Source organism: Homarus americanus, unplaced genomic scaffold (assembly GCF_018991925.1).
Source record: "Homarus americanus isolate GMGI-L3 unplaced genomic scaffold, GMGI_Hamer_2.0 scaffold2558, whole genome shotgun sequence".
NCBI classification, from domain to species: domain Eukaryota; kingdom Metazoa; phylum Arthropoda; class Malacostraca; order Decapoda; family Nephropidae; genus Homarus; species Homarus americanus.
Window position 1 is genome coordinate 1,601,176 of NW_024745671.1, and position 27,076 is coordinate 1,628,251.

Genomic DNA, 27,076 nt, shown 5'->3' on the forward strand with positions numbered 1-27,076 from the left:
GATATGTGTCTTTTTTGGGCTATCCGTGGTGGAGTATGCCTACTGGTTTACCACTTTGTGTACTTGTATTATATACATTGTTTGTATAACTACACTATACATTGTAAACCTGCGCTTTATATATATATATATTGTTTGTACACCAGAACTCTATGTATATTGTTTGTGTGCCTACACTGCAGAATGCACTGCACATTGCATACCTGCACCAGAAATATTGTTTGTATACTTGCAATATATTATATATATTGTATAACTACAGTGCATATGTACATGCTGAATCAATGTGTCCTTGAATGAAAATTTTACCAAGTACATAATCGATGATATATCTCCACGGTATTAACTATATTCTATGTAAGGGGTTCGGGTTGAGTGCAGGGGTTCGGGTTGAGTGCAGGGGTTCGGGTTGAGTGCAGGGGTTCGGGTTTGAGTGCAGGGGTTCGGTGTTGCTACAAGACTCGCGGGTCAGAGAGGGTTTAGACTCTCGAGCCTGTGTTAGCGGCCGCCCATCTTCGTCACCACCAGATTGCTAACGCTGTGGTTGCTGGGCACTAACAGCGGTTCTCAGGTTCCTTGACAGTTGGCTCTGACACCAGTAAAGACCAGTGGAGGGTAAGGAGAAGGAGACGTAGCGAGGTTCCTTCACAATGCCCGACAATCCTCCCGCCACTCCAGCCGTGGACAAGACGCCATTCAAAACCAAATTCATAGAATGTATGTTATTACAGAGATGTACTGTTGCCTATGACTTAAAAAAACTCTCATAAATTAACCACCTCTCTGTATTTTTAGGAATTAGTAGTTAATTTCATGTATCAACTAAAAGAATAGAGGCATTGTTTTAAAGTGTTTTAGGTGATTGAGGTAGGTTTATCGTTTATTCAACAGACTCTTCGTACACCAGCTGAAGCAAATAAAAAACATGGTACTTTAATTACTTTGTGTACACTATGGGTAGTAAATGGTTAATATTTAGAAATTTATGCCAGGCAACTGAATATTGAAAATGAGTTTTTATAGTGTAAGCCATTGTTCAATACACATATGACGTTCATTGCCATAAAAAATGAGGAGTACTTGAGATATTGAAGAAAAAACCTAACCTAACCTACCATACCTAATCTCACCTAACCTACCTAACCTAACCTAACCCCTAGTGTGTAAAAAACTTCCCTTAAGTAAGAGATACAGGAGGATAGAGTATGAGACATGAATGAGGAAGTGGTGTCTTTGTCAGTTTCCATCTTTTATTACAGTACCATGCATGGCGATCTACACAGTACTGACACTGAATTACATCTCGGACACTTTACAAATGAAACAAAAACACTGCGAGCCATAAAAATGACAAGGGCTGCTGCTTCATTGTCCAAAATGCTCTGAATAATGCAGCCAGCCAATGTACATTTATCTCACACAAACAACATCTTCCAACTGGCCACGAACGCTGATTACCACATGAGTATTACATCACATTGGCACTCAAGCTGGTCAGTTTATAGTATGACAGGGTTGTGTTTGTGTGTCTCTCTCAGTTGATTTTGGGCATAAAAAATTATATTTCGCAAAATACCTCAAGTTGGTGATAAGGCTGGACCACTCATTAAGTACGAATTAGTGTTACTTTTATGACGTAGAATCCACGTGCAGTATAATCTTAGACTTACTCATATCACAGCAATGTCTCCTATAGCTGAGGGTTGGTACAGTATCTCAAGATTTAGTGAGCCTTTCCTCCTAGCCAATATTCTCAAAATCTCGTACGAAGTACCAGTTTTGTTAATCATCTTTGTACATTTTCTAATGCTATTAGGTCTGACAATAGTTTACAACAGCATGCGTTATGAGCCGCTTTAGGAATTTTTTTTATAATATTTGTTTTTTTTTACCCTTTTATTATCAATAAAATTGGGAGGAATGCAATTTTCATACTTTTTGTTCTTTTATAGTGCTGTTACTGTATTGTGCATTATTTCTCAAGAAAATTTAGCATGTATGTCATCACCTTCATGGTTAGGATTAAACTGCTGACTCACTCAACAGTAAATGGTTCCTAATGCTAAACATCCTTTTTCACTAATTTTCTATACAAACTGTTAATAATAAAATAACACCCTAACCAACCTATCTAATTGGACTTAACTTAGAATAATGGACTTCCATCTTAGGATAGGTGTGTATGTAGGTTAGGTCAGGTTTGGTTGGTCTATTTAACCTGTTAACAGTATATCATCATTGGTACCGGTAGTTAGTTACTGGTGGGCATTCATGGGTATGAGGAGACGCTCTTCATGTGTGAAATGCCGACTAGGACAAAATCGCAAATTTAGTGATAACATAATGGTTGTAAAAATTTTTTGTAAGCATTTATTAATTTGATAATATTGGAGCAGACGGCTAACACTAGAAGGAGTTGTTTGATTATGGTCATATTTTTCACAGATGCTCTTTGGATGATAGTAAGCAATAAAAGCATTACAACAACTTTTTATTTTAATTAAAAGTATTTATTTTATATTTATTTAGCTTTCTGTATCTACGATCATAAATCACCTATAGTGGGCAGGTTGAGGGAAATTTCAGGGTAAAACATGGTGAAAAACTGACCATAGGACAATAAAATGATGTCTCTGTGCTTTGTTTGCAAAGAAGTTAATTATTTATCATAAATACGCTGCCGAAAAATCTTCAGTGTTGACACATGTTGTTCGCTAGGTAGGTAGGTTTCTTTGGTTGGATAGGTCAGGTTTTGTCACACAGGGTATTAAGTTCTGTGCATTGTGGAAAAAACTAATGAAATCGAACAACTCCTTTTGGTGTTAGCTCTCTGCTTCACCTTTACCACAAATTTTTTAAGAAAAGAATATAATATAGTTGGTACGAACATGCATGCTTGAATAATTCATACTGAGGTCACATGTTTTTCTGTTATTTGTATACCATCTACACATCCCCAGAATTTTCCTGGTACCAGAAAATTTTTCTTGGAATTTCCAGAAAATGCGCCTGATTTTCATCTCGCAAACCCGGGAAAAAAAACTGCCCCCTCCCTGGAATTTTTCAGGTACTGGGAAAATTTCAAGAAAATTTTCCCAGAGTTTTCTGGAAAATTCTGACTTTGGGAACGATTTTCTGAGAAAAATCAATTCGCCTATTGGAGAGTTCCGGGTTTAAGGGATTCCAGCTAACAGAGATATTACTGGAAAAACTTTGTACCTGTACTCATTATGGATGGTGAGTGTGAGTATAAAGTGAGGCGAAGAGTTACTGGCAGCTGCTGAGCACTGGTCGTTGTTGTGATGCAAGAGGTGGTTCTGGTAACAAACATTATGTACTGTATATTGCTACAATCAATGATCAAGTCTTGGCTCATATGACAAGTCATTGGTTCATTTATTTTAAATGAGACACTAAGTGATGGTTTTTTTATCCATCAGTGACATAGCAGCTCCAACATTATGTTTTCTTTGGTTGTGTAAGCAGTCTTACTGCTGCATGATGTTTATTGACATGTATATCTTTCTTGCAGCTGAGAAAGTGTTGTGTTTCCATGGGCCACTTATCTATGAAGCCAAGTGTCTCAAAGTACAAGTGAAGGAGAAACAAGTCAAATACTTCATACATTATACTGGCTGGAACAAAAAGTATGGCATTTCTAAACCTGTGTTTTTTTTTAATTTACATTACTGCATTTACCGTTCATTAACAAACTTGTAGGAAAAAATGAGTATTAACTTTTGATTAGGATTAATCTGTATAGTACTGTAACAAACTTAAAATGTGAAGATAAATACAAGAAGTTGGAGGGTAATACGGGAAAATTTTAAGATTAATTGCATTTAAAGTTGATATACTGTACAGTACTTTGTTTTACTCGAAATTACTGCAATTGATGATAAGAAAATCCTGTGGTTTCTTTTGAAGGCCAGTGCTTCATTTTCTCTTTGATTTTGTTAATACAGTAGTTATTTTTGCGTTTTTATTTATTTATTTATTTTTTTTTTTAAACAATTAACAGGTGATTTAACTTATTTTCTTTTAGTATGTTGTTCATTAAAAGGTGTTCTTAGTTTTACATAAATTACCTCATTGATGCGCCACTTGCATTTGGGAAGAAACATAGTGGTTGTACAGTCAGAAGCAGTACTGTACAGGTATACCCCAAAAACTGATGTCCCAATAACCGCCAATTTGCATAAATGACGATAACATATAGGGGAAATACCCCGCAATTTTTGTTGTTGGCCTGGGTATCCGACGATTGGGAGAGGAGCAGCAGAGCTGTTTTGAATTTGGTGGACGGTGGCGTGTTGCAAATTCTTGCCACGAAAGGGCACTACGTGCTACCTCTGTCTCATTCCCACCCCTCTGCACATATTTACACTTACCATGTGTCTCCGACCTAGTGTCTTTTCGATATTTCTGATTTTGTGTGTTACTCAGTCATTCTTGATAGTAATAGTTACGCTTGTGCTGAGCTTAATGTGATGTGATAAGGTGTAATAAGGCATAATAAGAGTGGTGATGGACTAGCAAAGATTGGTAGAGACTTGAACTTGCCACCCTAGACAGTATTTACCATTCTCAACACAGATAAATAAGTCTCAATTTATGCTTTATATTCAATATTCCTTATTTAATACTATTATGCTTGCTTTATATGTCTGCTTTATTTTCTTGTTTGGCAGTGTGTACTGCAGAGATATATCAAGGGTACCCGGTAGATGGGAGTTTTTTTAGCGGGAGATGGCTAGTCCCTAACCCCCTCAATTTGTTGTACCCATTGGGATGAATTGCTTTGATAACCGTTGATTCACTAACCAACAGCTTTTCACAGTCCTTACATGCGTCTGTTATCAGGGTGTGCCTGTAGTTACTTACCCCAGTAACTGGAGCCACAGCCAGCGAATGCCAATATTGACACAATATAACATCTCCAGCTATCATTGTTCCAAAACTAACCAGCAACATTTAGACAGGGAAGGGAGATGGATTTGTCCAATCATCGGGAGCAGCAGCAGGCAGGCAATTACTGCTTCTGACTATATATATATGGGGGGGGCGCAATTACTGCTTCTGACTGTATATATATGGAGGGGGGGCATATTTAATTGTATAAATGGTATAATGAAGATGGCAGTGCAAATAATAGATATTAAATAATACTGGTCCTTGAGGGTGACATATTGTTGAAACCGTAAGATGTGTAATAGCTATTTGTCAGTTACCAGTAGTTTAAAGGATTTTGATTTACTTATGGTGAGAACAGATCTCATTACCATATTGTACTGTTTTACTTCCAAACTAATAGCACTGCTTGTGGGAGGACTACCAGTAAAGTACATAATTACCTAAGTGGAGAGTTTATGATGAGATTAGGTCTTTTTGGTTTTTAGAAAATTAGAGATTATTTCTTGTTTCAGCTGGGATGAATGGGTTCCAGAGAGCCGTGTTCTGAAGCTCAGTGATGCAAACATCAGCCGACAGAAGGACCTGCAGAAAGCACATGAGGCTTCATTGTAAGAAGATTTTAATCACATTGAGAGTTTAAACTTCTGTTTCTTCATATTGGTCATGAACGTTATCTCCAAATAAAATATCTACCCTTGTATTTAGTTCAAGTTTTAATACAATTCAGAACTACTGTATATTTCTAAGAAATAACTTAATTGAAAAGTGTACCACTGCCTGTAGCTCCATAAATCTTTCTAAGTTTTGTGGGTTATCAATCCAGCCATTGAAGATGATGAGAATCTGCCATGTTTGTCAAATGGACAAATTCTGTACACTGGCTTTGATTTATTTCACTTTGTAACTTCATACAGTACATCTTCATTATTTTTTCTATTCGTTTTGTTCTACACATTTCTATTTCAAACAGAAGAAACAAGAAATCTAAGAAGGAAAAAAAGAAAATAAAAGAACTAGGTAAAGATGGATTGCCTATTGGGGGAAGCAGCAATGCAGGTGGCAGCTGTGGCAACACAAGTGGTGGTGGTGAAGACTCTAGATCCTCCACCCCAAGCACAGACCGCTCTAGTAGTGGACCAGGAAAGCGCTCTGCTGCTTCTACACCTACCACTCCTGCCTCTGTGAAAGGAGATGATTCGGAAAATCGGAAGAAGCGGTCCAGATTAGAAAATACTGTTGATACCGTGAGTAACAACCATTGGAAGTTTTGTTTAAAATATTTAATTGTGTTTATGAATTTTGTACTATATTTAGTTAATTGGCAGTAAATATTCAAAGTTGTAATTAAAAGAAAAAAGCAACACTATTTCATCTAATGTGTACGTTAATTCGTATGTGTATGAATGTCTATATACGGTATGTATTAATTATATATATATATATATATATTTATATATATATATATATATATATATATATATATATATATATATATATATATATATATATATATATATATATATATATATATATATATATATATATATATATATATATATACAGTGACCCTCCGTTAGCGAACTCAACCCGTTCAGAAGGTGGATTAGTTAACCAACCATTGTTTCAATGGGTTTTTGGGTAATTGGTTCCAGCTCACCGAAAATTTCCTAAATTCAACAAAAATGGTAGAAAAGTTCACTTACTTTGAGGTGTGTATGTAGAAGGCTCCTGGATGATGATGATGATGATGATGGGATTTAGAATGGGGGTGGAGAAGGAAGAAGAGAAGGCATTGGGGTGGAAGAGAAGTCACCCCATGGTGCCATTTCACCCATAAAATTTTAGCTCTTGGTGTAATTCAAGATTATTTTCTTTAAATCAACACTGCACTACATTATATATTGTCAATATGTAAAATATATTTCAAAATGACCAATAATTTGCTTGGAAACACAGAAAAAAAGCATTTAGTTGAAAGAGTCTCAAGCAAGATGTTACCTCCAGTGAAAACCTGGATGCCGCGCATTAAACTAGTCACTTTACCTTCAATTATGTTCAATAATTGTTAAAATGACTAAAAAATTGAATATTAAACTTTTAAAATTATTGAATAGTATAAACTTCTTGATATTTACTAAAATAGTAAGGAATTTAAGCCCTAGAACCGATTAATGTATTGGCGGACTGATACTAAAGCTGGTTGCCCGGTCAGTGCAAGCGAAAACATGTTGAGGTCGGTTCGTAAGAACTTCGTTATCGAATTTTTTTCGTTAACCGAATTGAAGATCCTTATGGAAGGCAGTTCGTTAATCGAAATTACGTTAACGAGGTGTTAGTTAACGAGGAGATCACTGTATATGTATATATATATATATATATATATATATATATATATATATATATATATATATATATATATATATATATATATATATATATATATATATATATATATATATATATATATATATATATATATATATATATATATATATATATATATATATATATATATATATATATATATATATATATATATATATATATATATATATATATATATATATATATATATATCATGTAAATCCACAATGAAAACGTGGATAAGATAAATCTTGATAAAATCACACGGGAAAATGGAAACAACGGAGCACCTTAGCTTTCGTCTTTATTCAAGACATCTTCAGAGGCCTCTGAAGATGTCTTGAAATAAAAGCTAAAGATATAATATATATATATATATATATATATATATATATATATATATATATATATATATATATATATATATATATATATATATATATATATATATATATATATATATATATATATATATATATATTTAAATAGAATCCTTTTAATATTTTGGAACATAAATTATGCACCAATCTTCTATTCTCCTAAATACCTCTGTTGTGTAAGTCTTCAATTTGTTGGCAAAATTTGAGGATGACTTTCAGATGTGCCACCACCTCAGGCTACTCTACTGCTGGCTCTTGTGCCTTAATTTGAACCTAGTCCTCAGACTTAAACTGCATGGCCTTTAAAGTTGACACTGTTGAGGTTTCAGTGCATGTTACTTAACTGTATGACACTGAACAAATTCTGTAGGACTTATTCTATCCCAGTTGTGTAGGTTGTAGCAGTACATCATCTTGAAACTTGGAATTATCACAGTACTGGAATGATAAGGCGTTGCTCTGCAGTTGTCTAGAGTTTCTGAATTTCATTGGTCATATGTAGATCATAATTATAAAGTAATATATTTGTGGATAGAGAAAGTGAAAAATAAATGAAAATGGATTCTATTTATTTGCATTTAGGGAAAGAGGTAATAGTTATTTGCCATAGTTGTTAATTATATGGGCCAATTAGAAAATATGATTTTTTTTAAGTCACACTCAATAAACTGAAATTCTAATCATGGAAAATATGCATAGGATCTGAAATATTTAATAATGTTTAAGGTAAGTATGCACACACATTCATAGCCATGAGACTGATAATGATTGGTGAAGAATATCTTTGTATGGTATTGCTAATTTGTTCTTACACACATCCCTCATCCAGTGCATTAAAACATGGAACATTTAATACAGCACCGGTGAAGTGCTATTTTAGTGTTTATTATTTCACTACAGCACATGATGTGAAGTCTGTCTTAGCATCATTGTATATGAGACTGATGTGTTTGGAAGCAGAATAACATTATTGTAAATTGTTATTCCTTAACTGTCAGTATCATGTGGTGGCTCTGAATAATCATGTGCACTCAGCTCTTATGTCTTAAACTAGACCAAGTGGAAGTTAATCAGGAGACAAGTCAAGAATTTGTGCCCCTCATTCTGCATCATTATTATTAAACTTCTCAAATTTGTATAGTCCTTAAGTAATATTTTGCTGCTCCAATCAGCTCTCATCGCAATATTCAGTTATCACATATGAGAAAGATATGTTAATTGGCATTAAAGAACTAATTTATTTTTTTCAAGTATTTGACACATGAAGTCCTTTTCCGTATTCATTGCCATTAACCTCTTAGAATATCCATTTGGCCTGTCAGAGTAATGCCTTGTTATTGGTCATCTAAGGTGATCTTACTTGTGTATATTAAAACAATAATTTCTATAATATCGCCAACAGCAGTGTTACTGAAGTGTTTCATAGACTGTACTAGCTGTATAAGGTGAGATTACTATAACCTTTATAAGCTCTCAAATGGTACAATATGGCATAGGATAAAATCGCAAAAGCATTTTAATATACAGTACTAACCAGTTTAATAACTGGTGTCATGTTTTAAATTCAAAGAAAGTTAATTTGTGTAATTTGCAATGTTGTTTATTTTTAGGTACAGTACTGTATTGCCTTTCTTTGATGTTGTTTCAAGAAGTCTTTGTATTGATTATATCAAGGTGGATGAAATATGTTAATCAAATAAGCTAAAACTTAGTTGAAAACTCATGTGATGCGTCACCCTCTTGAGAACTGGCACTTGCCTTACATCGATGAACTGTTTTAACAAATTTCAAGAACAGTTAACAACCCACCATCTCAGAAATCAAACCTGGGCATTATAGCATGTTACTTTTAAAAAATGGCTCTGATAATTAATCCACCTAGAAAAAAAATACCAGTAACAATGCAAAAGTTTGACTGGGCCAAGATTAAAATTGTCTTGTATAGTAAATATCTCAGATAGACAAGATGGCACTTATGACAAGTCAATTATAGGCTATGTATTTAATAATTTGTTCTCTTTTTGTTAAAATTTCTTGGAGTTAGATAAACTATGACATTATTAAACCAGCAACTTAGAATATAAACTGGTCCTTACAAAAGGCTGCTTGGAGAAAGTCAAGATATATTAAGGACATTTTCTTATAACTAGTACTCGCCTAGAAATGGCTAGAGTATAGAAATCAGTGGCAGGAGATTACAATTTGAGTTGTTTTTATTTCAATCATTGGCAGAATGGATCAGCACAAGGCCCAGAGAATGTGGTAACACGGACTGTAGATGACGCAAGTATCTTACATTTTTTGATTGATTGACAGCCTTATTAATTTTGTTGTTTTATATTCAAATTATGTTTTAGATGTTTGAATTCATTCATGAAATTCAGAAATTTTACACTTGCGGAGAGCTTGTCAAGGCATCACAGCATAATGTACCGTATGTAAGATTAATGTTCATAATTGATATCACACACTGAAATTATTAATGAGCTTTTTAGTATTATGCACTCTATAGAACTTATTCTGTAAGGCTTTGGAGACAATGATTCGGAGTTGGCTTCATTTAGACCACCTCGGTCGATCTCTTTTAATTCTCAGCCTACCTTTACTCATGCACCCTCACTCTGTCTCTTGCTCTATCTCACTCACTCACTGACTATAGTGTTATACTGATATATTTTTTTTCCTGTTGTAACATTAATTTTATTTTAAAACTTTTGAACAGGGAAATGAACACAAATATGGTAATACATGCTCCAGACATAATCCGAAGATCTATTTAAATGTGAAGTTTTTGTGTGTAGTTTGGCTGATGTTTGCCTCTGTCTTATGAGTGTGTTGTGGATTATGACTTGGTGCTGTATTCATAGTTGATGGGAAATTTTAATATTAGGGTTGAAGGAAATCTTGTAAACTTGACAATCATTATTACCTTATAAGACTGATAGGCAGATATGGGAATTCAGCATTAAGTAGGAAGCTTCTCATGAAATATTCTATAAAACTTATCTCCAGAGATGTGTAATTTTATTGTTCAAATGATTTAGTAATATTGTTTCATTAAGAAAAAATTATGAATTGATTATTTGGGGTTTAAATGAGTCTAGTTTCTGCGTGATGTGAAGGTGTACATGGTTACCATTACTGTATACAGTGATCCCTCCATTAACGAGCACAATTGGTTCCACAGAGTCACTCGTTAACTGAATCTATTCTTTCAATGGGATATTGGGTAATTGATTCCAACTCACAGAAAAAGTACATACAAAGTACTGTTTACCGGTAATAGAATTAACAAAACATTAAATATAAACAAAATGCAATACTATACAGTATGCTGTACAATAATAAATAAAATACTTTAACACTTACTTTGAGGTGTGTATGTAGAATGTTGCTGGTTGAGTAGAAAGGTGGAGCAGAAGGAATATGATGGGAATTGGAAGTGAGGGTGGAGGAGAAGGGAGAAGAGCAGCATTTTAATGCTTCTTGGAAGGTGAATCACCTTGCATGATGTCAGGAACCTCTGGAGTGACAGATTCTTGAACATGAAAATCCATTCTTGATAATTTCACCAATAAAATTTTAAGTTCATTACCTGTATTTACAGAATATTTTATTTAAACCAACACTGCACTGTATGTTATCAATATGTTAACTAAATTTCAGAATGACCAATAATTATAATGTAAAAATGCAATAATATGTAAGAGCACAACTTTCTCGATGTTTACTCCACTGGAAACAAGGGTAAACATAGACCCAATTATTGGCGGACTAGTTGAACAGCTGATACGTGCACCAAAACGTGTTTCTTGTAAGGCTGTCGTTAATAGAATTTGTACTCGTTAATCGAACTGAAAGTCCTTACGGGAGCTAACTCGTTAACTGAAATCTCGTATATTGAACCACTCTTTAATCGAGGGACCACTGTATTAGAATGTGCAGTCCAAGAGTAATGTATGATGTTGCTTCTTATATATATATATATATATATATATATATATATATATATATATATATATATATATATATATATATATATATATATATATATATATATATATATATATATATATATATATATATATATATATTAATTTTGCATTAAATATGTAAACGTCGTAGTTTTTATATTATACGTTCATAAATTTCTAAAATAAAAAGATTAAAAGGGTTGCACAAAACATATAAATGCTATTGCATTTCATAGGCTAACTTTGGGCAGTGGGAAATACATTTACAGTACTTTTGCCCTAAAGAAGTATCTTGACAACCAGAAAAGGCAGATTACTATTTTTAATGTCGTAAGAAGTGAGTGATTTAAAAAAATTAAAACTAAACAGTCATTTATCATACACTTAATCTTAAGAGTATAATATCATGTCATACATGCAACAATAAGGGTACATTTAAAGATTTAGTATGAGCAAAATACTATTATGAAGTGGCCAGATATTTCACTCTGATTATGATGTCTAGATGTATTTCAGAAAATTCAATATTTTTCACATTAATTCAGACATGTTTGAGCCAAAGTTTTATCATAAGTTATGACTGATTTACTGCTGTTATGAATATCGATGTTTAATTACCTGTTTAATGAAAGGAATTTTTCCCTCAAAGAAATTAATTTTTTATTTTTTTATATATCACTACAGTATTTGGTTTATATTTTTTACACAGCATTATAAAAATTTCATAATGTCATCTGTAGGTTAACACACATAATTGTCTGTTTTGCTGTCATTTCAGTTTTACCAAATGAAAATTAAATAAACCTTTTTTCTTAGATCTACTCTCATTATGCAATGGGAATGCTAGATTCAAGAAACTACTGTTGCTACACAATGAAAAGTTACCTGTCACTGAAATTGCTTGAAAGTTGATTGCAAGCAGGCAAACTTTTCATGATCAGATTAAACAAGAACAAGACATTGAAAACCTAATGACATGGCTAGAGCTGGAAGATCTTCCTGCACTACTGTGATGAGCATGTCCTCACTGCTGCACCACACCATCCATTGACAATTGTTGTCATCATGGATGAAGTTCAATTGCGCAGATGTTCTTAAAGTACATAATATTATATAATACTGTACTGTAACGGAAATAAGTAAATCATAGAAATTTTTTAATTTTTCAATCCATGCTAATTAAATCACACACTGGCAATGCTGATGCTTGCCCTCTTAACTTATAAACCATTGGTTGCAGAATTTAATCACTAGCCTATCATAATTACTGTACATACAATATACAGTAAATGTTTGTCATTCCAATTGTTGTAAGCTGTCCAAAATATGTGAACCATTTTGTAGCATTCTGAATTCTGTTCTTGCTTCTAGATGACAATTTCTATCATCCTTTTCATGTAACCAATAAGTTACTGTATTTAAAGGATTAATTTTACTATTATACTATATTGATTTATATTCATAATAGCCATGTTATTCTTGATATACAAATTAATAGTCAAAATCCTAAACAAATTAAAGGCAGCCTACATATTATGATGTACTGTATTGGGTATAAAAATGCTTAGCTATAACCTGTTAAATTAAATATATACAATCATTTTTATTTATGTCCAATATCTGCAGTACAGTATCACAGGCATTATTTAAATGAGTGATGGTACTGCATGTCTAGATTTTTGTGGTTGACCGATACTGATGAATTAGTGAGGGATGCTTGTAGTGAATAGGTCAGGGGGTTTAGGAGAAACACCCTGAAAGGGTCAGTCAGGAAAGCATTACCGGGTAATAGAACTGAGTAATGCAGTCTAAATTTATTTTATTTTTTTCATTTGTTGGTACACTGCAATCCTCTTGGGTGACTTAAGTCTTAAAATTGTTCCAGTTGCTGTTATCTTTATTGAATGCCAGTGTGCCATGTGTGTAAGTACTGTATTAATACATCTGTGCTCATGTACCATACACTTTAGGGAGTTTATATATATATATATATATATATATATATATATATATATATATATATATATATATATATATATATATATATATATATATATATATATATATATATATATATATATATATATATATATATATATATATATATATATATATATATATATATATATATATATATATATATATATATGAAAATTATCCACACCAGAAGCTTCTTTGTTAACTGCATCACCATGGTTACTGTAATACCAACCCACAGATTCAAATTACCCCACCACAGTGCTAATCAGTTGTATACTGTATGGACACTCACTATAATATATTAATCCTCTCCCTGCGGCAGGCTTAAGACCTTGCACCCGTGTGTGGCTGATTTTCAGAAATTCTGAGATGATGATGAGTTAACAACAAGGCAGCATGGCACGCACCTCAAGTAGAGAGACGTAATACTGACATTTGTATTAAGACAGCACCTCAATGGTAATATAATTGCACTAATAATTAATTCATACACTTACGTTCAAGCTTGACAAGGCAATCGAGTGTCTATAGTCAGTGAAATCATGTTTGTACTCAGGTATTATCTTATATACCCCGACGTACATCCCACCACGTACACTGAGGCTAAGATTATCACTCCTGCCTTGCTGCCCAGCCTGGCGATGCCTTGCATCGGTGTTATCATTTAATCCACGCTATCCCCAGGCTCTAGTGCACTCTAAAGTTGGGCTGCTAGCATAAGACTTATTAAGAAGCAGCCAATTCCATGACAATCTAGCACAGCACCTGTTATCTGCCAACACCCTGGTGGGCGTGAGCTGAAGTTGCCATCTAGGCCTACGCCTTCCACCTTGGGACCATGGTGCATCGTGAGGCGTGGGTGAGCCTCACTGGCGGTAACAAGTTGCATGTTGCCAAGTTAGATCAACACTTTTGAGTGGCATGTGATGCCTCTTATAAACCTAAGTGTGAGGAAGGTCTGCACACAGTCAGGTAGTGTGGCAGATGCAGCTGCTAAGGTTTACTGGCATATACATTTATCTTTTAGCGATGGATCTTGTATAATTGCAGTCATCCTTTTTTTATATCTGGCATATCCCACAATTTTAAAATATTTTCCTTTAAAATATCAGTACAAAACTTGGCAATCGTTACCTGAGCTCTTGTAGTGTATTTTTTATAAAATAAAGACCTTTACCTATACTCTATCTTTGCAGCTTACAGTACTGTACTGTACTGTAAAGAATGTACAACTTAAAAGCTTGCTAGCCATTCGGGCAGTTCTTCACCTTGTGACCTTTGTTCTGTGTTAGGTTTGTACTCTTTAGTTTTCACATTATGACTGACCAGGAAGTTGAACATTTTGGCTTTGTAAAACTCTTTGATCACCAGGTTGGTCCTCCATGACCTATCCATAAAGTGTGTAGCTAGATGTTTAAGAGTAAAGGTAAGAGTAATCACAGACCGTAAAGTTATTCTTATGCACTTTATTCTGCATCAATTTATACTTAGTGACCAAAATGTCTGGTATGATTTTACCTTGCCAGCCTATAGTAAGGTGAGAGAGCGGTACCCTGTATATGCTGTACTGTATATTATTTTATGGCGACCTGTGGTGTAATGGTCAGCATACTCGCCTCGCAAGCGAGTGGACCTGGGTTCGATCCCCAGGCAGGGTGAAACTACGGGCAAGTTTCTTTATGCCATTTGCCTCTGTCTACCCAGCAGTAATTGGGGACCTGGATGTTAATCTATTTGCGGATTGTTTTCCTGGGTAATAGTTAGCCAGTGCAGTTAGCAAGTTGTTCAGTCTTCTCTGACTATTCCTTGACACTGGGTGATGCAATTCGTTAACTTAGGGTGTGGTTATTGTGTTGGCGACAGCTTCTACACCTTAAACAATTTCACGCCTTGGTGGCCTTAGGGCCGGCCATCCTCGTTACACGAGGGGCAATAATTATTTTATATTATTTATCACTTTTGCACTTGTACGTATATGATACATTAATGTGCAGAGTGTTACATTTATTCTTTTTATTTTCACAATACATCAAAGTACAGTATTGATTTATGTGACTTTTTACTGATGTATAATATTTCTTTATCACGTAATTTGTCGGCTTATATAATAATATACATTATTCAATAGTGAAGAAGAACTAATTGATACAGCACGAGGTGCTTGTAACACAGTTGAGAAACTTACGATACTGTAATTATGAATAAAATGTCCTTAACTATAGCAATATTTGGCATCTAATTCAGGATCTTTTAGGTAAGGGAGATTGGGAGGTCTCAAATCTATTTACTGTACAAGTACTTGAATTTGTCTTATTATTATTTTTGTTTTTCTTTATCTCCATGATATTACATAATTTATTATTTAAAAATATTCACCGTCTATAATCCATTCACACATGACCCTCAAGTGTCCATCAATTTAGGTGGTAACTGCACATAAACTACATGAGGAAAGTAGGCTTAAAGCAGTCTTTTATGAGATAAGTTTTAAGGATTTGCATAAAAACCAGTACTGTATACTGTACAATATTGTATACGAACTATTATGCCTTAAACATGACTTGCTAGTTATTTTATAGGACGGTTTTAGGGGTTTGGCAGTGTGCTGGCTTATCTCTTGATACTAATGTTGATTAAATGTTTTTGTGCCTAATATCATTGCATTATTTTACATTTTCTTGCATAACATTTACCTGAATGATAATTAGCAAAGATTGTTTGAATTCATTCATTAAAGCAGTTTGAAAAGATGAAATAAAATAATGTAAGCTTCAAATTTTTCAATGTTTGATTCTCGATTTCTTTTTATTTTCTATTCTTTTTTTCATCATATAGGGTACAGGTACAGACTGGCATCATCTGCACCAGGTTCATGATTTAGGGGATGACTTCACTCGCCTTCTTTCCATTAGGACATGTAGTCTGATGGTTATTAGTGTTCTGGATAATGACCACTTATTTCCCAAAGGTTTCAGGAAAACACTATTTAACTTTATGGTAATTGAGAGTCCCCAAATTAAAACCTTCCAAGCATAATAGAAGGCACTAAAACAAGGTTGATTCTCCTTGGGGTGCATCTCTCTATTCCATGGCCTCGCCTCTCATCCCTCTTTAGCTGGCTTTTGATTGAGAACCACCTGGCTGTAGGAATTAGATTAGAAGTGAAGGGTTGATTCTGAAATCCAATTTTCATGTAAAGCACTGCTAGGAGGCTTGGATACTTAGCATCCTTCCTTGGGCCAGAGATTTATTCAGCTGAAGATTTACTGGTCCATCTGATTTATTATTTTTTTATTTACCTTTGCTTATTTGATTTATTATTTCTTAGTAAAACATAATACAGTCTCTCCCCGACTTACAACAGGGTTAGGGACCCAAATCCAGGCCGTAAGTCAAAAATGCGAAAATAATACAGTAAACCCCCCGCTTTACGCGGTTTCACTTTACGCGTTTCCACGTTTACGCGGTACCCTGCCGAAACCGGAATGCTCACTTTCCGCGGTGTGTGTACCCTTTTATGCGGAGAGCGGCGCGAGCAGGGTGCGCACAAGGTCGCCCAGTCATCAAAACATTACCGAGTTCTTCACCCGCCACCCACCACAGCCGGCCCAAGTCAGTGATAGTGATAGTGAGGATATGGACTTATATGGACTTTGAGGGGTTTGACAAAGAGGCCCTGCAAGCCTCTGTGGTGGATAGTGATACAAGTGATACAGGTGAGGGCCAATAATCTGCCCTCTGCCTCGGAACCAACCCCCCATCCCCGTGTGCCCAGCCATCTTTTCTACTAATGTAAGTGTTAAAAAACCCTAATATTATTGATATTTCTCTTAATTATTAATTGTGTGTGCATACCATCATAAAATTAAGAAGTTATTTTTACTACAACGTAGGTATTGTGTCTGAAAAAGTGGAGTTTGGGGGTCGGTCTCTATTTCAATTAATCCCATATGTCATGTTCACTTTACGCGTTTCTCACTTTACGCGGGCCGCCGTGGGTTCAATTGACCTCGTAAAGTGAGGGTTCACTGTACATAGAAAATCTAAAATGGGTGTCTCTTTTTCTTCTCAGCACCACAAAACTTTCACTTTTAAGCTTGCCAGCCATTTTAAAGGGAATTAAAAACAAAAGTTTTGTCAGTACACAGCGCAATCAATGACGTCGGGACTTGAAAATACGTAATTTGAAAATTTTTTGGTCCGACTGAGGCGGTCGTATGTCCGGGTGGGCATAAGTCGAGTAGGTCGTAAGTCGAGGAGTAGCTGTACTTTCAAACTTTGTAATCATTAATAATGATACTTGAGTCAGTTAATTGGTAAAATATAATTTATCTTTAATCTGTGGCAACTGTCAGCTGACTCGAGTTGCTTGGTGGATGATGAATCACTGTAATCTTTACTCAGTTGGTTACAGAGTACGATGTCGTTGGTTCCTCTGCTTTATCTCAGTATATTAAGTTTTATTTTAAAGCTATAATCGTCCACGTTGCTTCATAAAGATTATTAGAAGATTGGGATATACCAGTACTATATACACTTGTACTTACTACGTTGGAGCCTAACTGCTGAGCTGCTATCAATGCTTAGCCAAACAAATGTTTTAAAGGAATATTTTTGGTGCATTTTTTTAATTTCCAGTCTCATAGCCCATCTAGCCAATTGTAATTTCTATAACGATATATTGTGAAAACGACAGTTTTGCCGTAATTAATTATTGGTCTCAGTCTCACTAAATACTGAGGATCTACCGTATATGGATTAAGTAAATTGTAAAATATTTACAATCACAGGTCTGTTCTTTTTTTCTTTTTTTTCTCTCCACTGGTCTGTGAAGTTGAAAGGGTTGGGAACCACTGCAGGCCTAAAGGGTAACTGTTGTACTGGGTTTCCTTTACAGTATTTTGATTGATGGTATGATGGGGAGGATAGGTAATCAGTATATCAAATGGGTTAACAAGTCAGCCTTGACTTGTATTATGGGGGATGGAAGGTAGACCTGTTTGTCCAGTGTGCAGCTGTATTACAATAGCCACTTGGCTACAAGCTACACTGGGATTCAGGATTGGGCTTTTATTTATCTTCAAATTTTTATTTATTTGTTTTTTCATTCACTGCAGCTGGTCTGAATTTCGAGTACAGAACTGTATGCCCTCAGTGCGGCAGTTTTAACACACTAGGAGGTTCCGTTCCATATACTGTACTGTATAGCACATCCACAGCCAACTGTTATATATGGCGTGTCAGCTTTTGAATGTGCCGCTGTATTTATTATCTTTTTATTTCTTTTTCAATATTGTCATTTTATCCTTGTTCTTCTTCTTATTCTCTAAAATTTTATCCTGCAACTGAATTGATATACAGTATATGGGGAAACAGTCAAGTTGTTTATCTGTTTGTCCTTTTTCAGAAATAACTGTCTACTTATTAACTTCAGTTCCTTGGGCATTCTGTTAACTTCATACACAGAACCTTTATAGGTAGACCAAAAAGCCTGTAGATTTTCTTTTTAATAATCAGGTTTAAGTTCAAGGATCACAGAAGTCAATCAACATTTAGTGATCATGTTTTAACTTTCAGGGTTAATGCATTTTACATTGTTAACTTAGCCAGTTGATGAAGGTAGATTATTTTGATTTAACTTGGCTAGTGGATGAAGGTTGATTTTAACACTAGTGCAGCATTTTTTATGGTCATTATAAGGCAAGTTGAGATCAGAGGTTATTAGTGAAGGTTAGTCCACTGTAGAAAGCATACAATAGTACAGTATTTACCTATTGCTACCTCATCTTCACATATGAAAGAGATCACCTTTCTCCAGCATCAACTTTACTCCCAACCCTCTTACTGCCTAAGTCAAGGTCCAGTGACTCCATTAGCTCATTGTGACTGAGGTGCACAGATGGGCCCCAAGTGAATCACGAGTGCGCAGAATAACAAGTGATTTATAAGGATAATAAGTGACTCATAAGTGCTCAAGCTGACACTAGTGACTCAAAAGTGCTCATAATAATGCCAAATGTCTTTCAGGCATTCACAATGACCCAAATTGAATCACAGATGGTAAGAAGACCCCAAGTGACTAATAGGTTCCCATAGTGACCGTAAGCAATTCCACTGGTATCTTTACCACCGGTTGTGGGATTTTATGTAATGTATTAGTGTTCTCTGCAATTTTGATCTCTGCTGTACTGCCATTATTTCTATTTTGTATTGTCTTAGCTTTCTCTCATTCTGCTTTTGCAATGTAATTAATTCTTATTTGATACCCTCCTTACTCAGTATAAGCTTAAATTCTAACAGAAAGATCCATGATATACAATATGACCATAGGCCAGTAATGGTATTTTGTTAGTGAGATCTCAAACTGACTAGATGTGGATCTTTGCTTATAAGACAAAAGTTGTGGAAGGTGTGAACACCCCTTCTATCTCTTAATAGTAGTGCTAAGGGCAACCTTGGATACACTACTTTCCGGTAGAGTGAAGGTATGGTATATTAGAATTAACCTTTAAAGTCTTGTAAGTGAGGACACATTCGATGTGACTGAAGGTTTCATCCAGCAATAATTGTTTTGTTTTTTTGAGGGTGAAGTAAAAAAATATTAATGTGAAACTAAAAAATTTAATCAGCTGATTTTCACTTTGTGTACTGTATAGCCACAGATTTTGACAAAGTTTGTGAGGCTTTTATGAATTACTGTATATATCCGAGCAACTTATTTCCTTCATAAGTATATATCAGGAATACTCTTTATAACTATTGCTCTATGAATCACACAATTGGCTTAAGTATAATGTCGGTATATTTTAGGAACACTTGATAATCTATTAATGAAATAGAAATGGCCTTATGACAACTCATTTTTAATTAATGTTTGAAACTAGACATAACCACTCCACGAATTGTATGATTTCAGTTAGTAATCAATATTAACATCTCTGTTCATCAGGAAGATCAGTTTATGACATCAGTGGAAGTGAGAGTTAAGCTTCCGGATGAACTTAAACCAGCACTGGTAGATGACTGGGACCTCATCAATCGACAGCGCAAACTTGCCATTGTCCCAGCCCGAGTGACCGTCGACACTATCCTTGCTGATTATATTCGTGCCAAGACAAATACCAAAAATAGTACACCTAACAAGTAAGATGTGATAAAATGACTTATAACTTACAGGTCAACAATCATTTTGTTAAAACTATTTATAGCTTTTAAATTCTCACTTTGTGCCTTGGGATACCTCCAAATGAACACCTCCCATGGTCAGGGAGCTTGATATGCTCCAGTGATATAGTGCACTTTTATTAGTTCATTATAGTGTATAGGCAATTTACAGCATCTTGCCCAATTTGCTAGTGGTGTTAAAACAAGGCACTGACTCCTTGAGACAGTGGTTGTCTCAAACTTTCACCGAGTACTGTAGTGTAAATCCCAGAATTAAGTTCACTTCTGTACCTCACCTGCATTTATTCTTGCCTAGCATTGTTGAATCATCTACTGCTTGGGGTGTTTGCTGGGATAAGTATGGTTCTACTTCACTTTTCATTTTGGTTATTTTCTTGCCATACAATAGCTTTTTATCCTGTAGATGTATAATAATAGCTGGTCTTTTTTGCTTCTCAAGAGCACCAGTTCTTCTAATGAATTCACTAGCACTCAAAACATTACAATGAAGTGAATGATAGTGACAAGTGAATAAAATGTGGTCTGTAAAAATAAATTGTTTCTACAGTATAAGCAATCTTTTCAGTCTATAGGGAGAATCAAAACTTACCCCAGGAACAATCAGCTTAAAGTAAAATCAACTTACCACAAAGTCTTGCTGCAACTTAGACTATGTCACTTATGTGTATTACCATCAACATGTAAGGAAATACTGTATACTATAGAACAAAAGTAGTGGTGTTAAAGTTTTGTGTAGTCTTCAAAAACCTTGGCTTCAGCTTCATGACTTTTTAAATGGTTTGCTTCAGCTCCATGTCTTTTTAAATGGATGGCATCAGATTTAGCTTCAACTTTGTGACTTCAATGGCTTTGGCCCCATGTCTGCCTCAGATAATGTAACATGTAAAGCCTCCTGCTAGGGCAGGATGATTTATGAGCTTTTGAATAGAGGTATCACTGGGTCACTCATCCCCATCTGTCATTTAGAAAATAAGATTTTATAATCTGATCTTCCATTATGTATATATTGTTGTGAGTACAGTATTAGCAATCCTGTCTGTAGTGTATATTGATTATAGTGTAGTGTTTATCAAATAGCCCTTTTCCTATGAATCTTGAATTGCTGATTTCACATATCCTTTAAATCATTGAGAAATTTGACCTATTATTTCATGTTCTCTAAAACCTAGGATAAACTTGAACAGCCACATCATGGTATGAGAGGTGGTGTTGAGAGGCAGTGTGTGGGAGGCAGTTTAACAGATGGACAGATTTTTGGTTTATTTTATTTTATTTTTTATTTTTTATTATTATTTTTTTTTTTTATGGGGATTAGCCCACCCGGGCACAGGTCACTGACCCACATCGGGGTCTGGGGGGTGAAAATATAATAATAATAATAATAATAATTCGGGTAAGTAAAATTTATAATAAAAAATACAAAAATAAAAATAATAAAATGATGATGATGATGATGATGATAATAATAATAATAATAATAATAATAATAATAACAACAACAACAGAGAACCATAAAGAAATACAAAAATGAAAAAAAGATCAAGAGTGAAAAACTATATGTATGTTTCTTGTCAATGGAAAGAGACTGCAATTGTGTGTAAATGAGGCAGAAAGTCAGATCAACAACTTGGGACTTGGTCACAATTTTTTTGATGTCATATGGCAGCAGGGTCTACCATTAGACAATACATTATGCTTCCAATATCTTCCCAGGTGGTATTACCTCCCTGTTTAGTAGCTGCCTACTAAATAGGTTTATGTATGGATAAATTGGGCATATGCCCCCTGTCCCCCCCCCCCCTCTCTCTCTCTTTTTTAAGCACCTACAATGTTTTCCTTCAGAGAAAGTGCAGTTCAGGAAGTTGTGGCTGGTTTGCGGGAATACTTCAATGTCATGCTGGGTACGCAACTTTTGTACAAATTTGAAAGGCCACAGTATGCAGAGATCCTCCAGCAACGCAAGGACAAACAAGCTAGTGATACATATGGCTTTATCCACCTTATTAGGTTATTTGGTGAGTTGCTTATCATTGTATGGTAAAGTCAAACAGACTCAGTTGGATGGTCAGTGAGAATTGTATTATCTATGTATATTGTACTCAGAATGGTGAGATAAAATTACCATTTCATGTTCTTTGCAATCCATTTTTGCCCAGATGGTTGCAGAGTAAGGAGTCCTTAGTCACTGTTTATGGGTTAATCTTTGGTGGTATATAGGAGTTACCACTGTTTATGTGTGAGTGATCTTTTCTTTTTCAATCTCCTTAATACTGTATATACTTTTAGTAAATTATGAAATTGGTAGTGTGAGTGTTCATTAGTGTTCTTAAGTTATTGCCTCACTAAATTTGGATTTGATTGTACTAGTCAGGAGTTATGCTTAAGGTTGTAAAAATTGGGTGTAACCAGTTATTTGAGTTAGGTTGGGGACGGTGGAATTTGCTGTCATTTTGTCATGTTTTTTAAAGCTATAATTGTTTTATATTCTTAAACAGTGCGATTAGGACAAATGTTGGCATACACACAGTTGGATGAGAAGAGTGTTACATTACTGAATTTCCACCTTCAAGACTTCTTGAGGTATGATATATTGTTTACAGTATTTTATGATTTGATTTACAGTACCTGTACTGTACTTATGAAATAAAATCATACATACATCTTCCTGTTTCTACCATTTACAAAACATCTGCCAGATCAGATGGGAGATATTGCACAGTATCATCTTCTCACAGAAAATGTCCTAAAGTTTAATAGACAATTTATAGAATTTGTTTTCTTTTCTTATCTGAATATTTTCTCTTGTAGATTTACGGTGAAGAACATGGAGACTTATTACAGTATCCAAGATTATGGGGTGGCACCTCCTGAGTATCACCGCAAAGCCATATAACAGTGTGATGGGATGGATGCCTTAGGGACCTGTTAGTGTTTGTTCCCGAAAGTGATGATCCACTGGATGTTTTCGTCCGAAACTTACCTGACTTTTTACAAAGTAATTGAATATATGAGTAGTGCTTTTGGAAACTGCATGTCCTTAAATATGTGATTAAGTGAGGAAGATCATTGGAAAATTTTTACCCAACATCTCTCTGTATGGTTTTTGAAATCAAGGTGAGATCACCACTTAACTGTGAGGAAGGCTGAATTCCAAAGAACTAGATTGACTAATTGTTTGAAAAGGAGTTTACTTATTTTCTGTATTCCACTCCACTATACATATTTTATTTTGAATGACAGCTCATGAATGTGTATTGAACTTGTGATGAGTATGGGGGTATTTCCTGAAGAAATCTACAGAGTAGGAGATGTTTTCTTGTTTCCTTTTTAATATTCAAGGCTGAGAATGAAGCCTTTTTTATATTCTTGAAGAACTGCAGATATCCCATGTTAATATATTCACAGCATGTATGAAATAATTACTCCTTTAAAAGAATTATAAACAGTATTTAAGTGCTTTGTGTTGGTAATTATTGGAATTATGACATGAAACATAAAGGGACTTAAGCTCAGAAAAACAGTACAGTAGTACGCTGTATCAGCCAAAGATAAATCCTGTACACGTTCCCTATAAATACTGGCAAGTTTAAGTAAATGTACAAGCCACATTGTTACAGCGCAGCTCTTGGTCGTGTGTGTCTTGTTGTTCTTCAAGAGGTCTCATTCTTTGAAGTTAATTGCTGGATATATTTTGAGAATGAATCCCTAAGATTGTGAGAAAGTGATTCTTGGGATATTGTAAAGTCACTGGTCAAATTGGCTTTAGTTCTAATATGCCTCAACCAAACCTAACCTTTAAGATGGGCTTATTGGGCATGGGGTCCATTTGACCCGTCACTTGTTATAATTCTCACTTCTTTACATTTGGTCTAGTGTTTAAGTACATGTGGTACGATGAACTCAAAGTGAATGGCAGGAACCAGAGTTAAACTGTGCAGGGATGTTGTCTATTGGCATGTATTGTAAAGAATTTATATAATTATTCAGTTATACAGGGTGTATTTAATTATTTTTACAATTTCCAGATAAGTCTTCTTATCAGAATACCATTTTGAAAGATATTTAGCAGATAGTTCTTTAAAATTTCTTAAAATTATCACCAATTAGTTTTCTTAACAGTACAAAACTTATATTGCAGCAGTTTTCAAGAGAGTATCAATTAATTGTCTTACCAGGTTGCAAAACATGAATTGTAATCTTTAGTAGCCAGTATTTTTTAAATACAATTTTTCAGTTTGGCTACACAACATATTGTAGATTTCAGTTTAGTGAACAGTTCAGTACTGTATACCTCAGAAATACGGCGCTGTTGGGACCAGCAGGGAACCAGAATTGTAAATTATTTATTTTCTGAAGAAATATATTCCTCTCAGAGTGCTCCTAGAAACTGTGAAGGTATATTGGTTCCCACTTCTCTGGCCGAGTGCAAAAAGGGCCATTGTTTAAATTGAAAATTTTTACATAGGTCCTTTTTGTACTCAGTCAGAGAATTATTATAAGTAATTTCCTTCTAACAATCACTCTTAGAATTGGTTATTATAAATAATGAATCTCTTAGGAAACTGTAGTCTTATCACATACAAATAATGTGAAATAGACATACTATGGCAAATTCTCATTTTTAATTAGTGAAATAACATATTATATTTGTGATATGGGTAAGAAAATTACTCACGGCTGTGCACCACTAAATTTAATGTTCACTGTTTCCAAAGCATTGCAGTCATGGTCTGATGCCTTTTTCAATGGCACTTGGTCACACTTCTACAAAGTTAACAAATTGGTCAACTTTCCTGTAGTCCCAATTTCGATTTCCTTGTAATTTACTTGGTCCCTTGATTCATGCAATATTTGATAAATACTGTATCACTTTTACAATTTTTTTTATATTTAATTTCCTGCTCTTGATATTGTATATGATAACAAACAAACAGATGACATGGCTGGCCTACAAAGATCAGCACACTTACTGATGTATTTCTTTAAATCTTGAAAAGTGATGATTGAATGGTCAGTATTTTAAACGAACTTTGAGTTTTAGATATACTGAACAGTATTTATAAACATACATGTGAAAATTATTATTATTTTTTTAAACATGAACTGCTCATAATCATAAGCAATAAACGTATGATAGATGATTGAATAAACATGAGGCAGGTTAAAATATGTACAATTCCAGAGCCCACCTGATTTGGATCTGATTTACTGCCTAATGAGTGGCTAAAGACAAAGATACTCAGGCCTGGCACTTTCATGCAGAATACCATTACAGTCAACCCTCACTTTATGCGGTTAATATAACCCCAGGGTACCGCGGAAAGTGAGAAACGCGTAAAGTGAACAACATAACATATGGGATTAATTGAAATAGAGACCGGGCCGACCCCCAAACTCCACTTTTTGACGACACACAACTATGTTATAGTAAAAATTTTATCTTAACTTTATGATTGTATGCACAAACAATTAATATAGAAGAGGTTGGGTTAGGAAAAATAAAGGTTAAGTTAGGAAAACTAAAAGTTAGGTTGAACACTTACGTTAGTAGAAGAGATGGGTCAGCATACGGGGATGGAGGCTGGTTCCGAGGCAAAGGGCAGGCTACTGGCCCTCAGGTGAGTCACCATCACTGTCATCCACACTTGTCAGGGCCTCCCTGACAAATCCCTCAAAGTCATCTTCTCTGTCTACCTCTGTCACTATCACTGGCTTGGGCTGGCTGTGGTAGGTTGCGGGCGAAGAACTCTGTTATGCTTTGCTGACGGCTGGTGTTTATGTTGTGATAAACCTTGAAGTAGGGCTCCATAGTCTGCAACAGCTGAGTAGTGAAGATTTCATACCTGTTTGCGTCAGGGTCGTCGGAAAGGAGGAGCTTGATTTTCTCAACACACTCGATGGCACCCCTAACATTACTATGGGATAAGCGGTGTTCTTCTTGGGATGACGCACCACCTACCTCTTCACTGACGTCATCATCATCTACCATCTCGTCGGTAGTCACATCAGGATCCCTTATCACCTCCAGGATGTCGTCGTTGGTGGTCTCGGAGAAGCCTGCAGCTGTAACACTGCGCAGCTTCTCTGGCAAGGTCCACTGCTACTGCAACAGTCTGAACCTCACCAGTCACAGATTGACTCTGCCTAACGCCCGGAATGCCTTGCAACATATGTCTCCATGCATGACGAACAGTTGCTACAGACAGCTGATCCCATGCCTCCACCAAGAAGTCCACAGCTTTCTTGATGTTGAATTTTCTCCAGAATTGTTTGAAAAGT

General features: G+C 35.0%; 1 protein-coding gene and 1 non-coding gene across 3 annotated transcripts; both read left to right on the top strand.

The window, feature by feature from the left end:
* Window positions 1-445: 445 nt before the first annotated feature.
* Window positions 446-25,668, top strand: LOC121878727 (mortality factor 4-like protein 1). Of its 2 annotated transcripts, XM_042385073.1 has the most exons (9): window positions 446-717; window positions 3,533-3,647; window positions 5,427-5,522; window positions 5,885-6,158; window positions 9,891-9,941; window positions 20,562-20,755; window positions 22,640-22,812; window positions 23,293-23,377; window positions 23,606-25,668. In XM_042385073.1, exons 1-9 carry the CDS (start codon window positions 651-653, stop codon window positions 23,688-23,690), a joined length of 1,140 nt encoding a protein of 379 aa, XP_042241007.1. In that variant the 5' UTR covers window positions 446-650; the 3' UTR covers window positions 23,691-25,668. The 2 variants fall into 2 exon arrangements, with proteins under 2 accessions (XP_042241007.1, XP_042241008.1); XM_042385074.1 differs by lacking the exon at window positions 9,891-9,941.
* Trnaa-cgc lies at window positions 15,198-15,271 on the top strand. The gene has a single exon. It is a non-coding gene; the product is annotated as a tRNA-Ala (tRNA).
* Window positions 25,669-27,076: the final 1,408 nt, after the last annotated feature.

Excerpts from the sequence above, each read along its gene's own strand:
- LOC121878727 (XM_042385073.1), top strand. The coding sequence starts at position 651 with ATGCCCGACAATCCTCCCGCCACTCCAGCCGTGGACAAGACGCCATTC. Across the intron at positions 5,523-5,884 it reads AAAGCACATGAGGCTTCATT|AAGAAACAAGAAATCTAAGA; the intron begins GTAAGAAGATTT and ends TATTTCAAACAG. Across the intron at positions 23,378-23,605 it reads CACCTTCAAGACTTCTTGAG|ATTTACGGTGAAGAACATGG; the intron begins GTATGATATATT and ends TTTCTCTTGTAG.